Genomic DNA, 16,026 nt, shown 5'->3' with positions numbered 1-16,026 from the left:
TTCCTTCCTTTTTTAAATACAAACACATCTGTGTCATTGTGTCTTGGTCTCAGATTTTCCATAGGAGGTTATCTTGTAACCTTTCCTTTTTTCAGGCTCCCCCTCCATCCTGCTTCATAAGATATTCAGTCTCCCTTAGAAGGCCATCTCTCATGACAGTGTGCCTACCATGATGCTCTCTGCCTTGCAGTCTATCTGTGAAATAGTGGGTACTGTCAAGCATGGAAGAATCTTGTGCTGGATGCGGTGAGATCTTAAGTTCCAGATTTATGTTAGTTACACCGGTGAGGTTGCTCTTGAGTAAGCACTACTCTGGTGATGTGGGCACTGCAGTTATGAAGGGGGCTAGAGACCAGGCTGTTCTCTAGGATAGTTGATTCTGTGGAGCCCAATGAATTTGGACATGTTGAGGGTCAGATACAGTGTTAAACTAACAGAAGATGTGTCTGCAGGCAAATGCTATTAGAGGATAAAAGGTGTAATGGTTCTTTCTGTTTGAAAGGTGGGTTAGTCCATTTATATAGACTCGGAGATGTGTGACCCGCCTCATCGCAGATTGTGTGGTCTGGATTGTTTTCCTCTGTCACGTGGGAAACCTAGACAAACTGAGGGGACATGCATTTTATCCTTGTGCTTCTTTGTGGGTTCTGTTTTTTCAAAGACAACACTCTTACCTTTTGATTGCACTCCTTCCACAGTTTCCATGCTCCTGTAGACACTGGTGGGCTACCGCATAGGACTCCAAATTCATTTTTCCTTTGTGGAGAGACCTCTCTAGGCCCTGAAATGGATTGGAACCATTTTTCGCTCTTTTCATGAGACAGATTAATGGATGACTAATTTGAATTGGATATTTCAGACCATCTGGCTCCCACTTTTCAAGGGCCATTCTGACTGAGATTGCTTTCTATTTATTACGTTACTGCTTCTTCTCCAAGCCTTGTGGATTGAGTGGAGTTGGGCTTTTTAGGTTCATGTGCCAATGCTGGCTCAGAACGGTAATGCTGACCTCTCCTGTCTTGATGGATTTTGCTGTATAGATCCCGTTGGTCCAGATAGGTGGATCTGAAGATACAGAGAGGTTAATTTCTCACATGAAATTTAGGTTTCTGTGACTTGGATCCACCAATCCGGAGGCTGTCCCACTGTATCTGCCTCCAAAAAGGGCAGAATTTACTGTTGTCAAATTGTTCTTTTACCTTTTTCTTCTCTGAACTCTTGAAATAATTTATGGGAAGCTGAGAGGAACAGGTTAGTATTGACCAATTGGAGCCACAAAATGTAATTGCCTATTAGCTGTATTCTCCTTGATTGACAGGTTGTGATCGGGGCACTGATCAGGCTGGATTGGTGGATTTTCAGGTAAGAAATTGTGGTTTCTTAATATGTAAATGGAGACTAGGGCAATGAATGTGGTTTTCTGTTCTGCTGAGGCTGTCCTATAAATTCTGCTACTGAAACAAAGAAGCCACTACAGAAGAGGAAACCAAAGTAGATTCCACCAGCCAAATGTATCCTTCATAATTCCACAGTGTAGCCTGAAGTTACACTTAAGTTTTATGCAGAGCGACACCATCCAAAGACCATTGTTCTCAGCAAGCAGTGTTCCACGTTGGACCAAATGATCTGAAAGAACTGCCTGTTGGCTTTGGCACTTGTTATGGGCCATAGTTCTACAAAATGTGAGGGGAGCTGCAACCCAGCCTAGGTGTGGCCCTCCTACTCCTGCCATTGGGCAAAGTTTAGCTGCCCTTCACCACAGACTGTGTCTAAGCTCTTCTTGTCATCTCACTTGCTTTAAAAAAATGGAGAATAGTGTGAAAAAATAGCATCCGGGATGATGTTGAGCTAAGAGCAGGGTTTTAGCTTCTCTGATTTTGAGGCGAAAGATCAATATTAAACCTATTGAAAGTGTTTCATGCAGAGATTTGAGGTATACAGGAGAGCTTCCACCATGACAGCTACATTGTGCCTGGCTCAGTTAGCTGTAATGAGCCTATCAGTTGCTTTAATAATAAATAAACATCTCATTTTTTGAAAGAAGGTAGATTTTTAGGGCAACTTCTATATATATGCCCTGGGATAACATTTTCAAAAATATCTAAGTACCATTTTTAAGTGACTGCATCAGATGTTTAGAAGAATTTTGGTGCCGAACTACTTCTAAAAATATGGGCTGTAGGCATTTAGAAGGCTAAGTACGGGGCTCTGTGTGCAGTGATAGAGGGATCACGTGCTCACCTCCCAGCCCATTGGGGAGTTAGGGTATTCCTGTAGGAGTGAACAAAAGCTAAGAGAAGAGGATGTTGCTTAACAAAATACCTTGTGCACCTCTTCAGTGCAGAAAATGGAAGGTAACATCCATTGGAGTAAGTGGCAAAACTCCCATTGACTTCAGCAGGGCCAGGATTTCACCCTAAATATTTTCTAAATGTGATAGAATTTGGGAGGATTTAGAATAACCTTTAAACAGTAGCCTGACTCACAGTGCCTTGGACTGAGATTACACCTGGGAGGTATTTCTAAACCAAGCCCTAGCAAGTCTGGAATTTGGCTCCCTGAACTGCCTACATGATCCTATAGACAACTCCACCTTAATGCAGTCAGCAGAGGGAGAAAAGGAATCATTGCCTCCGAACCTTACTTGGTCTGACAGAACCTGGATTTAGTGCAGCTCGCCTGAACTATCCGGCTCCTGTGGAGTGACTTGGATGCAGCTGGGGATGACTTTTTGAAGTGTTATGTTGGTTGGGTTTTTCGTCCATGGACAGCTCATGATGTGGATTTTGTTTTTAAAAACTTTCTTCCACTGAATAAAGGGCCTGTGGTTGCTATGGTTGGGTAATTCCGAGAATTCAAGTTAGTTGCTCTTGTTCTGGATGACATTAGTGTGACTGCTTTACGGGTGGGTCTGGACTGGATTAATGTCAGTGTGAAGCACCTAATGCAAGAGATAAGAGTGAAGGGTTTTAGAGTGAAGTGTAGTTCTAGTTCTTACTACTGCACATGGCCATCGGATCATGAGTAGGGCTCTGTGTCCATCATGGAGGTTGTGGAATTGATAGATCTTGTGACGTTCTGTGATCTCCACGACTTCTGCAACAGCATGTGTGTCTGACCCCAGGGCCATCCAAGCAGCTGGCTTCAGAGCTAACTCATCAGGTGGCCCTGGAGCCTGCCACACCAGCTACTGCTGGAACAGCTCTGCAGCCAGCTGCTTTTATAGTCCAGCAGCCAGTCTGACTGGACACAGCTGGAACAGTGCCAGAGCCAGCTGCACTGGAGCTGCTCAGGCAGCCCCAGACAGCTAGTCCTCGGGACTGCCTGAGCAGCAGTCCTAGGGGTGGCTGGGGCAGTTTCTGACAGTGGTCCTGGGGCACTTGGCACAGCCTCTGTTGGCAGCTCCTGCCCCCAGCAGCAACCTGCCCCCAAAGGTGTCCTCTCACAGCAGTGACCCTCTCCCCCAAGATTTAGTGAGGGGTATATATAATATAAGTCAGGGACAGGTCCTAGGCTGTGAACTTCTGTTTATTGCAGTGATCTGTCCATGACCTTTTACTAAAAATACCCATAACTAAATCAGAGTCTTAATCGTAATGAAGCCTAAAAAGAAGGGGCAGCTCATTTAGGTCTAAGTGTAGCCATGCTTACTGTGTCTATTGTTTGAGTGTCATGTGAATAGTCTGGGATAGCGTGGTGCTTTTTTCCTGCATAGGTATACAGCACTTAGCCCTATTGTGATAATATAGTGCAAAGCAGAGAAATACCATAATATGTCATTGTAATTAGTTAGCTTCAAAACTACTGACTCTGTTCAAGAAGTTGAGGAACAACAAAATCCACAGTAGTTACATTATGCAGAGTACAAAATCTGTGCAGTGTTTCCTATTTTGCCTCTCTGAAAATGCTTGTTTAGAAAGACAGTATAAATCATAAATATGCTTAAGTCCATGTCACTTAAACTTGTACTTAACTTTAAGCATGTGCTTAGGTAGATTGAAGTCAATACAGGTTGAACCTCTGTAGTCCGGCAACATCCATGGTCCAGTATGATTTCAATTATCCGGATGGCCGCTTAGCATGGAGATGGCCAAGTTTCCCACAGTCCCATAAAGTTTGTTTACAGCTACCAGCCCTGTCTCTCAGTGTTCTGTTGTGTTATTTAGCTCTAATTTGTCCCAAATGCCTTCTAAGAGCCCAGAAAGCAGTGGGAGTGCTGGTAATGCTGCTAGAGACAGTATTGGCCTCCCATGATTCGGCAAATTGTCTGAGCCGGCACCAGTCAGGTCCCAAGGGTGCTGGACTAGAGAGGTTCAACATGTAGGATTTAAGCACATACATAAGTAGTGTCTTGAATAGGAAGGCTGCCCTTGATGGGGGCCTGGTAAAAATGGATATTAAGGATTGAGGTGGTTTACTGAGGGATGATGTGCACAGGGCAATACATAATCCTTTCACAGTCACACTTTTTATTACGATTGCATTCGTAGCCTATAAAAAGTTAATCAGTCATTAGTAGATATATACACATAACAGACATTTGTAGTATGTGTTACAGATAATTATAAACATTGGTGGCAGGAATTAAAATTTTTTATAAGCCATGTTTATAAGCAATGTCTAAATCGGTTGGACTCTGTAACAATCTATAATAACACTCCAGTATTCACTCTACCTAAAATATTTATAGATGGACCCTCAACATAAAGTGTTTTCACCTTCTGTCTTCCGCATCCAAATGCGATTTAGGTCACAAGTAAAATTCATGCCATCGGTTCAGCCACGTGCTTGTTAGTTACTAGTGCATATTACACACGATCTACAGGAATCTATGACGAGGAGTCCCTGCTGAAGGCAGATGTGAATAGACGCAATACAGGAAAGGTTATTTGACTGGCGCAGTGTTGTACGGAATGATGGCATTACATCGGTCTGCACTTCTCCTGGCTCTCCTTAGAGTTGTAGAACTCAGTTCATTTGAGCAAATTTAGTAGCATCCCTTTGAATGCAGTGATTTTGGTATTGGCTTTCTGGGCAGTATTATTATTCCTGAAGTGTACTAGTATTCTGGTACAGGTTGCACCTCTGAAATCCGGCACTCTTGGGATCTGACTGGTGCTGAACTAGAGATTTTGCCAGACCACGGGAGGTCAATATTGCCTAGCAGCATTACCACCACTGCTTACTAGAGCTGGCTGCCACCCTGCACTGCTGGCTCTGTATCAGAGAGCCGGCTTCTGGCACACACTGGCTCCCAGGGAGCCGGCTGCCACCCCATGCTGCTTCCTCTGTATGGGTGCATCTTCACAGCAACGTTATTTCAAAATAAAGGACATTATTCCAAAATAGCCATGCGAGTGTCTACACAGAAATTCCATTATTTCGAAATAAATTCGAAATAATGGACAGCGTAATGCGACTTCTGTAAACCTCATTTCACGAGGAATAATGCCTATTCCGAAATAGCTATTTCGGAATAACAGTAGTGTGGACACTCCACTGCTGCTATTTCGAAATAGCTCCTCCCCAGTGCCTTTCAAAGTAATCACTCCCCAATGTCTCGTGGGGCTCTAATTCGAGGTAGCATGCCCAGGTTAGGAAAGCCTGCCTCGGACTAATTTTGAGGCTCCCCTATAATGTAGACATGCTGTTTTGAAATAAGCTATTTTGGAGTATTTCTGTAATAGCTTATTTCAAAATAAGCGTGCAGTGTAGAGGTACCCTATCCGGGGAGCTGGCTGCACTGTGGGCTCTGGAGTATAAGCTTTATATGACAGAGCCTGCAGCCTGTAACCTTGTAACCACTAAGATTTTCATCAATTACACAGTTACTTTATTAACCGCTTTTTAACATCCCTGCTTCTTAGTAGGCTCTGAGAAGACATTTAGTGGTAAATTAGAGCTAACTAAAATCATGCTGGACCATGGATGTTTCCAGACCAGAGAGGTTCAAGCTGTACCAAGTTCACACTGCAGAGTTTATCCTTGTGTACTAGTAAGAGAGTAGATACAGGGACTTTGCCATATTAGCTGTTCTTCTTCAGCATAGAAATCATCAGTGTGGAGTTTTCTTAAATTTCCTTGTTCAAAATCATTTGCCAAAAAATGCCTGTGAATAATTCTGGGTATGTGGCTTGTTTTAACATTTTATCACATGTACTTGATATTCAAATGCTCTTAATTGGACACTGTTAATTGGGCACAGGTCATATGATACCTTTCTGTTCCCTGATGGGGTGAGCAGAATTTGCAGTCTTTAGAATTTGAGTCAGTAGCATCTTTTGTTTTCCATTCTTCATCACTGAGATCTTGATAAATTGTGGGAGTGTGTTTGGTTAATTGTATCTCTTCAGACTATGACAGACAGATCAGTTGTCAAGGCCTCTGTAGCTGATGTGGTTTGCAAAGCATCTTTATTTAGTGTCTTTTGTCTGGTGTTCTCTTCTTTGAAGAAAATATTGCTGAAATCTTTTTTGGAGTATGGATTGCAGGTGCTACCTGCAGCAGTTTCTAGCTGCTGTTTTCCTTCCTCCTACTGAGTCAGGATTCTCTCTAACACGGGCATTTTACAGAGCAGAGATTCTGCATTGAGGTTATTTTTAGGAAGGTAGCAATAGCAGGGAAGAGGGGTTGTTCCATAGCTTTGTATTTATTAAGTTATTCTGCACCCTGTTTAACTTCTTTTCCTGATTCTGTAATTTGTCTTTACTGTAAGTCTCTGTGCCCTCTGCTAGCTGTTCTTTGGTATTTGCCATGTCTTATGGCTGCAGCAGCAATAGTGACATGAAAGGACTGTTTTCTCCTTTCTCATTGGTTTTGACAGATCGGTATCACAGAGCCCTATGCTGCCAGGACTTCTGGTCTTTCTGCCCTGACACCAGTGTGTTCTGTCACTTGTGAGTGGGTCATCTGCAGCTTTCATTTGCTCCAGTGAGATTTCTGGAAGCTCATCACTTCTGAAAATCTGGATAGTCCTATTCAAGTGCCTAAATCTAACATACTCTGAAAGCAGGTACTGATCTGGCTTCCATCACGTCACACTCTTTTCAATGTACCTGTCTGTCCCCACAGACTTCTGATGGATAGGGAAATGCTATTTCTCGCATTTTACAGAAGGGATTAAGTGACCTCTGAGATCACACAGGAAGTCTGTGATAAAGAAGGGAATTGAAACTGGATCTGCAGAGTTCCAGGCTAGGATCCTAACTACTGGCCTGTTGGAACCTAATTTGAATTACTTCAGTTTGGAAAAGTTGGTCTATCTGCAGTAGTTAGGAGCCCACCTTGCATCACGTTAGTCAGAGTCTGAATAGCTAAAGGGTGAACTTTTGAATAAGCAGTTACCATCTTACAAAGTAATGCCTGCCCTCAGGCTGTGGAATGTCAATGTGATTGCCAGTTCTGTTCTCTGTCTTGTCCACAACGTGAAAGGGAATCAGGAAATGGGAAGTCGGTGGGTTTGCGGATGATACTAAACTGTTTAAGATAGTCAAGACAGAAGCTGACTGTGAAGAACTTCAAAAAGATCTCACCAAACTGAGTGATTGGGCAACAAAATGGCAAATGAAGTTTAATGCGAATAAGTGTAAAGTAAAGTACATTGGAAAAAATAAACCTAGCTATTCATATAGTATGATGGGGGCTAATTTGGCTACGACAAATCAGGAAAGAGATCTTGGAGTTATCGTGGACAGTTCTCTGGAAACTTCCACACAGTGTGCAGCGGCGGTCAAAAAGGCAAATAGGATGCTAGGAATTATTAAGAAAGGGATAGAAAATAAGACCCAGAATATCTTACTGCCCCTGTATAAAACTATGGTACGCCCACATCTTGAATACTGTGTACAGATGTGGTCTCCTCACCTCAAAAAAGATATTTTATTACTACACAGCCTGTTTTCTATCCCTTTAACCATTCTCACATCTATTCCATGAGCCCTTTCCAGTTTTTCAACATCCTTCTTGAATTGCGCACATCAGAACTGGACATAGTATTCAAGAAGTGGTCATGCTGGTGTCAACTACAGAGAAAGAATAACCTCTTTATGCCTACCTGAGGTTCCCCAATTTTCACATCCCAGGACAAGCGGCGAGGAGTCCTGTGGCACCTTATAGACTAACTGAAGTGTAGGAGCATAAGCTTTCATGGGCAAAGACCTACTTCATCAGATGCATCAGGATTTTAAAACTGCTCGGTGCGGCGTTGTGCCACACGGTCTAGCTCCGGGTTCGGAGTCTGGGGACTTCTGGGGTCTGAGTGCAGACTTCGGCCCTGCAAAGTGGAAGGCAGAAGGTAGGGGAGGGAGGGCACGGCAGGGGAAGGGGGAAAACTAGGAGGAAGGGGTGGGAGAGGAAGAGGCTTGTGGGGAGGGGGAGGAAGGGGCTTATGCGGAGGGAGGAAGGGGTGGGAGAGGATGGGGCTTGCGCGGGAGGGAGGGGGGTGAGAAAGGATGGGGCTTGTGGGGAGAGGAAGGGGGTAGGAGAGGAAGGGGCTTGTGCGGACAGGGAAGGCACCAAGGGACAGCATGGAGGAGAGACAAATGCCAGGGGGCCAAGTGCAGACAATGAGGAAAAGGGCAGGAGGGGAGGTGTCAGCGGGAGAGGGGACAGGGTGATGCTGGGAGAGGAGAGAATAAGGGCATTGGGGGCTAGAGGGGGGAGGGGGAGGTGCTGGAGAAGGCTTGAAAGAAGGGGTGGGCATGAGAGAGGTGGGGATGGAACAAGTCGTGTGAGGGCACAGAGGGGAATGGGGGTAGAGAGTGGTGAGGAGGGTGGGCATCAGGGAAAAAGAGGGTAAAGGGGGCAGGAGCAGTAAGGAAAAGGGGAAGGCACCAGGAGGGTGCAGGGCTAAGGGAAGGTGCAGGTGCCAGGGGATTCTGGGGGTGAAGCAGAAGGGCAGACGAGGGAGGTGGAACAAGGTGTACCGGTAGTTCAAATTAGAGAGCCTAATTCGAACTACCTACTCCGTGCTGCATGTAGCCACGGGCACGGAGTCCGCACTAAGGGGGAGTTAAAAACGGTGGCGCCCGGCAAGATGCAAATGAAGCCCGGGATATTTAAATCCTGGGCTTCATTTGCAACTTCGAATGCCTACATTAGCCACTCTAGTTCGAACTAGGGTGGCAGTGTAGACATACCCTTAGCTGTTACGACACAAAAAAGAGATAGTCCTTTGAAAACATCCACTCAGTGTGCAGTGGCAGTCCAAAAAGTGAACAGAATGTTGGGAATCAATAAGAAAAGGGTAAGTAATAAGGCAGAACTATCATATTACCTCACTATATATCAATAGGGTTGCCAGGTGTCCGGTATTCACCTGGACAGTCCGGTATTCACCTGGACAGTCCGGTATTCACCTGGACAGTCCGGTATTTTCGCCTCCTGTCCTGTAAAAAATTTAAGAGAATATCGGACACCTGAGATGACCGATATTTTCTGAATTTTTCCCCAAAAAGGAGGTGAAAATGCCAGGCACCTGGCAACCCTACAAACACTCAGCGCCTGGCCTCCCCTGAGCCAGCCCCCTCCCCGTTCCTCCCCCCAAACCTCGAACACCTGAAGCCTCCTGACCCCAACCCCCAAGCTTACTGGGTTCCCCAAGGCTGCCAGCAGAAAATGGCTTCTGGCCAAAAGACCTAGGCTAGCAATGCTTCCCTTGGGTCTTAGTGCTCAACTACTCCCCTGTTCCTATCCCTGCACTCACTCTTAAGGGGGACTGCTGTTTTAATGTTGGTTTTTATTTTATTTTATTTTATTTTATTTTATTTTATTTTTTTGCTCAACAACTTTGGTTTTTTCCCTCCCTTCAACAGAATTTTTTACACGGTGGTTTTTTTTTTGGGGGGGGGGGAAGGGGAGAGGATGTTCAGTATTTTTGTTTCAACCATCTGGCAACCCTATATGTCAAAGGTACAGCCACATCTTGATTACTGTCTGCAAATGAGGTCGCAACATCCCAAAAAAGATAGAATGGACTTGGAAAAACTTTTGGGAAAGGGCAACACAAATGATAAGGGGTATGGAACTGTTTTTATATGAGGAGAGATTAATAAACCTGGGGTTTATTGGCTTTGTAAAGAGATGACTGAGGGGGATATGACAGAGGTCTATGAAATCATGATGGTGTGAGGAAGTAAATAGGAAAGAGTTATTTACTCCTTCTGATAATACAAGAACTAGAGGTCACCACATGAAATTAATAGCAAGTTTAAAACAAACAAAAGCAAGTATTTCTTCACAGAATGCATAGTCCATCTGTGGAACTCAGCCAGAGATCGTTGTGAAGGCCAAGACTATAAGAACTAGATAAACTCAAGAAGAACAGGTCCATGAATGGCTATTAGACATTTCTTAGTCTATAAAGTGCTACCAGACCGTTTGTTGTTTTTTAAAGTTATTAGACATCGTGTTACTAGCCTATTTGCCGGAAGCTGGGAATAGGTGACAGGCGATGGATCACTTGATAATTATCCATTCTCTTCATTCTGTCTTGATCACTGTTGAAAGTCAGGTTACGGGGGTAGATGGACTTTTGGTCTGATCAAGTATGGCAGTTCTTATGCCTCACAAACCCTCACTAAATCTTTTGTTCTGTTAACTGTTTTAAGAATTACGTTTTGTCATCGACAGTCTGATATTCAGGCTCCTGCTGAATTTAATCAAAACAGAGGGCAAGTACTTTGTTCTTTAAGTATTAAAATAATCTCATTGTCACATGAGCAGCAGTTTGTGTTTTTGTTTGGTTACTGAGCTGTTTTGAATCCTTTGGTCCACTGATTCGAAACTGACAGGTCGTTTCCTCTTAAATCATGCCTCTGTCTTGTGCCAAGCACCATGCAATGGACAACAACAGGAGGAAAAGATGCAAACTTGAAGAACTGTGGCTTACCCCTCCTGGTCACAATTGCCAGCTTTTTTTCTCTGTTCATGTTACCATTGCACCTTATCGTGTGGGAAGTTGAAATAATGTGGGCTGAATGGATGAGATGCACAAAAAAACAAACCAAACCAAAAATACCCTTGCAGAGGTATCCGAAAAGAAGATCCCATGCAGAGGAGCTATTCTGCCATAGTTACACTGTATGCTCTGCATCAAGATTGTTGAGGAATTGCACAAGTTTGTTTTTTGAACAGCATGATTAAAGTATTCTAGCCACTCCACACATTGGCGAAGTAGACATCTGAATTGGACTAAAATGGATTAGGTTCCTTCTGTATTGTGATTAGGGGACTGCAGACCTCTGCTGTGAATCTCAGATAAATGGAATTGTGCTCCATCATCAAAGCTTTGCATGTTGGAAGGCCTCAGAACCAGATGTCCCAGTCAGAATTCCAATGGATCTCATGTAGTCCTGGGAAGTTCTTTCCTTGCATTATGCCAGATCCCCTCCTTTGTGGAACACCTACAGTATTTGGAGTAGTGCTGGATATGCCATTTCTCCTTCATGCTTTGCCTCAGTGGTATCATTGCTGGCAAGTAATCACGATGAATTAGATATCAGTAGTGTCCATTGTTGCCAGGTTAAGACAACTAGGTTGGGGTGACAGCCATCTTCCAAGAGGTTGTGGAATCCTGTGAAATCCAGTGGGCATGTGCATTCTCTCTGATGTTTCAAACAGGTCTCTCTCAGGAATGATGCTTTTTCCCTTTTTAGCATCATAACATTCCCCAGAAATTAATGAAGTGAAAATTGGTACTCTGGCATTGTTGGCTTTGCTCCAGGAGAGCTTCCAAATCTGTTTAGCCAAAGTACTTTGTAGATCTGAAATAGAGTAGACAGAACCATTTTAGGTGGATGCACATTTAAAGACAGTCACAATAGAGCTAGATTTAGGGGATACATTTGATGATCAGTCACTGCCACAATTCCATGACTTATTTGAGGGTTGTCTTCAAAATATATGTTATGTTCAGTGCTGTACTAGAATCTTCCAGTTGGTATTTCTATGGCCTCTCTTGTAATCACTGAATTAGTTGTGTTTTATACAGCTTTTTGGGCAGGCAATCCTCTTTTCTCTCCAGGCAGGATGATTCCTTTGTCCCAGACATGTCCTCTTCTATAGCAGATACCATTGTGTTACTTTCAGGATTAGGTTTTCCTTCAAAGTTGCACTGAATTTCAGAATTAGCCAAGAAGTGTCATTACCTAAACTTCCAGACCCTGCTCAAACAGAGAAAGCAATGCAATCTAGAGCTTGTAGGTTCCTTAGCACTTAACTTGAGTGCCTAACATAACTTTTTTTACTTAAGTCTTAAGAAAAGTGACAAGGGCTCCATTAGCAAGCGGTTGTAACAGATACACTTAGTTCTAGGGCCTTTGCCGATGATGAGCTGAGCAAAGGCATTCATTTGTTTCAAAAAATTGTGAGCCGTTATTTGTATGTACAGGTATGTGAGTGACCATTTCCAGTCTGTCATCCCCATAGCCCTTAGTAAAGGGTGTAACCCAGAATCCATCTGTGCTGAAAGTGGGTCCTGGTGATGGGAAAGGGACATTTCTTACTTGGAATGCTTGTGAAAGGCTGTAATCCAGAGCTGGCCCACAGCATGCAGTAGTATGTAGCCTTGGGCTGTTCTGTTAGCTGCAAAGGTCTGGAAATAAAAGTGAAGGATCTAGTGTGTCTAAGACATAAAATAGTATTTAGTAGTGGATAGGCTGATTCACTTGGATTGACAGGTCTAAATGGGCATAATCACCACTAAAAGGGTGTGTCTACACTGTCACTTTTTTCCAGAATAACAGTCTTTATTCTGGAAAATCAATACTAGTGTCCACACAGCAACTGCATTATTTCGAAAGAAAATCAAAATAATAGAGGGCTTTTTCCAACATTGGTAAACCTCATTCCACAGGGAATAATGCTTCTTCCAAAAAAGCTCTTTCAGAAGAGAGTGTTTGTGGACGCTCCACAGCTGCTGTGTCAAAATATCTCCTCATCAGGGCCTTTCTAAAGTTATTCCTCCCCAGTGCCACTATCTCTAAATTGAGATAGTGAGTCCACATTAGGGCAGCCTGCCTTCGACTAATTTTGAGGCTTCCCTGTGGTGTGGACATTCTGTTTTGAAATAAGATTCTGGAAGATATTCTGGAATAGCTTTTTCTGAAATAAACTTGCAGTGTAGACACACTAGTTTTTGTAGTAAGAAATTCTTCTTTATCAGACCCAAGAAGAACTATGTGATGATCATCAATGTAGTGGATCTGTGCAGTTTGAGTGTTGTTAATATTCACTTGTTTTGTTCGTAAATTGTTCCAATTAGTGTTTTTAATATTAAAATTGAAAATATTTGCATTGCTTGAAGAAAACAAAAGGCATACAATATAATGTATTACCAGTAACAGTGCAGCTCAAAGATCTTCAAATGCAAGAACTATTGCATTGGTCTATTAGTAAGGCTTAATGGGGAAGAAAAACATAATGTACACTAATTTCTGATGCTAGCCATGACAAAGGCAGTATATGTAGATGAGTATGTGTTGTACGTTATTGTGTCATGTGATAACAGCACCATGTTTTCCTGTCATTTTCACAACTCTTTTCCTGGCGGAAGTGATACACAAGCAACACTGGGTAGTAATCACATTGTCCCGTTCACTTTCAAAAGGAGAGAAGCGGACCTCATCCAGAAACTTTCCAGCAGGCTACAGTAAGCTTAACTGTCTGTTAGCCATTGTCAAATATTTTCCATGTCAGCAAAAATGGCTTCTATAAAGTAATGAAATTTGTCTCAGCAATACTGTGCCATTCTTTGAGTTATTTTTATGTAAAATGAAATATATTTCAGTATATTTTTCAAATATACATATAATATTTATTCTCCTTATTCTTACATTGATTCTGTATGATGTGTTATGTCTCTATTTTCTGTTCTCTTGCCGATAGCTGGCAGTGGCTTGGGAAAAGGGCTATTAAACTAGCTAGCTGAAATGTTTTCATATTTCTGTTAAAATGCTTTAATTCAACACAAGTTTAGATGATCCATCCTTGGTAGAATGGGCAGTGAAACTCTCTACATGTTTCACACGAAACAAAAATGAGTTTAGTGTTCTGGAGCTCCCTGCGTAGGGCTAGGTTCTAGTGTGACTTACGCCACTGTGACTTGAGGGCTCAAGTGTCTTAAAGATAGTTATTTGGAATCTGAGTTACACAAGTGTAAATCAAGAGTACTCTATAAACTGAAAGCCAAATGTTGGTGTTCCTTTAGGACCAAGGCAACCCCCACTTCAGTCAGTGAGAGGTTTTTGGGGGATTTGAATGGGTGTTAAATTGGGCTGCAAGATCTATGAGACATTCTGTGCAGTTTTCCATGCATTACTGAGATCTTTGCTTTGAATAATGGTGGGGCACAGAAAGTCAGAACAGGCTTCTGTTGTGCTTCTCCCATTTCTTCATGATGAAGGTGATGGACCTGGCGTTTGTTTTTTCTTTGAGTTTTAATGGCTGAGGAATGCTGAATGGAATTCCTTCTTTTCAAGCTTTTGCTGATCTCTTAATCAGTGGTTGGTTCTAGACACACAACATCAACTAGAATGTGAGAACAAAATAACAGAAAATCTTACAAATGAGCAAGTACAGGTCGAACCTCTCTAGTCCAGAACTCTCTGGTTTGGAAACATCTATGGGCCGTCATGATTTTAGTTAGCCGGGTGTCCACTTATCAAGGGCATGGCCAAGTTTCCCGTGGTCCCATGGAGTTTGTTTATAGCCTCCAGCCCTAGCTTTCAGTGTTCTGTTATTTTAGCTCTAATTTACCCCTAAATGTCCTGTAACAGCCCAGTGCTAGACAATATTGACTTCCCATGGTCCAGTAAATTGTCTGGTTCGGCACCAGTCAGGTCCTGAGGGAGCCGGACTAGAGAGGTTCAACCTGTAGGAGCAAAACCATTGTATTCTGTGTCCTCTGCTGAGGCAGAAATCCCTATTAATCTGTTGACTTGTTCAGTGCAAGGAAAATACTGTTTCAGGACTCTCTTGTAACCTCACTGGCGAGCTGACATTTTCAAGACACTTGAAATTATGGATGTGAAAGATTAACCGGTTAACTGGTTAGCATCAGTCTTAATGGGTGATGCTTACCAGTTCTGGTTAACCAGTGGGGGCTGGAGCAGCTCCCTGCCTGCTGAAGGTAGGTGACTGCTCCAGCCCTGCAGGGCCCGCCATGGACACATCTCCCAGGGCTTCAGCGCCCACCCGTCTCCATTTAATCATTTTAACCAGTTCAGCATCATGTTGAACTGGTTAAAAAAGTACATGGGATTTTACATCCCTGCTTGAAATAACATGACAACTTCGCTACTGGAGGTTTTCTGCCTCCGTGAGATCCAAAAGATGGCTACTGTTTAATTAGGAACATAAGAACAGCCACACTGGATCAGACCAAAGGTCCATTTAACACAGTGTCCTGGCTTCCAACAGTGGCCAATGCCAGGTGCCCCAGAAGTAATGAACAGGACAGGTGATCATCAACTAATCCCACCCCATCACCCATTCTCAACTTCTGACAAACAGAAGCTAGGGGCTCAGTAAAGAAAACTGTATTTAGCCAGAAGCCACAGTAGTTGATGGACTCAGTGTAAACTGATCAGCCAGAATCATAAACCTGCTTTTGCATAAGAATTGCGAATGGTGCCTTATTAAAATCTGAAAATTAGGGTGAAAGCTTTTTATTATGAGTTTGCTTTTGGTCAGGGTGGATTGATTTAAATAATTGATTTAAATCACAATTTAAATCACCAGTAAACACCATTGATTTAAATCAAGTTTCCTACTGAGTCCTGCTTCACATTTTTGTTAAACAATAGTACAAATCTGATGACTAAAACATGTTAATTTTTTATAATATTCACCTGTGTCAAACTGCAGATGCAGCAGCAGTACATGAGAAATGCTAAAAACTAAATCACACACACAAACACAATAGCACTTATATTTTATTAAACTAAATCGTAAATGTTATATAAATATTGCACCTTTGCAACTGTCTCCTGTGTTGCCAGCTGAAACCTATCCTTAAACTTACAGATG

The 16,026-nt window shown here is 42.8% G+C and overlaps 1 protein-coding gene across 13 annotated transcripts in view; it reads left to right on the top strand.

Moving 5' to 3' along the window:
• The window catches only part of MAP2K4 (mitogen-activated protein kinase kinase 4), a 145,613-nt gene that overhangs the window by 52,235 nt on the left and 77,352 nt on the right, over positions 1-16,026 (top strand). For 4 of the 13 annotated variants that reach the window (XM_075903427.2, XM_075903426.2, XM_075903425.2 and 1 more), the window contains one exon: positions 13,553-13,648. The exons of 3 other annotated variants lie outside the window; for them this stretch is intronic. In XM_075903427.2, coding sequence (XP_075759542.1) covers positions 13,553-13,648 — 96 coding nt within the window. Of the gene's footprint in view, positions 1-1,318; positions 1,363-13,552; positions 13,649-16,026 lie in introns of those variants that run through there. 6 more of the 13 variants (XM_075903433.2, XM_075903430.2, XM_075903428.2 and 3 more) reach the window with 4 other exon arrangements.

The sequence above is a fragment of the Pelodiscus sinensis genome, chromosome 20, assembly GCF_052426305.1.
Source record: "Pelodiscus sinensis isolate ZL-2025 chromosome 20, ASM5242630v1, whole genome shotgun sequence".
NCBI lineage: Eukaryota > Metazoa > Chordata > Testudines > Trionychidae > Pelodiscus > Pelodiscus sinensis.
This window is presented reverse-complemented; position numbering and strand designations above follow the sequence as displayed.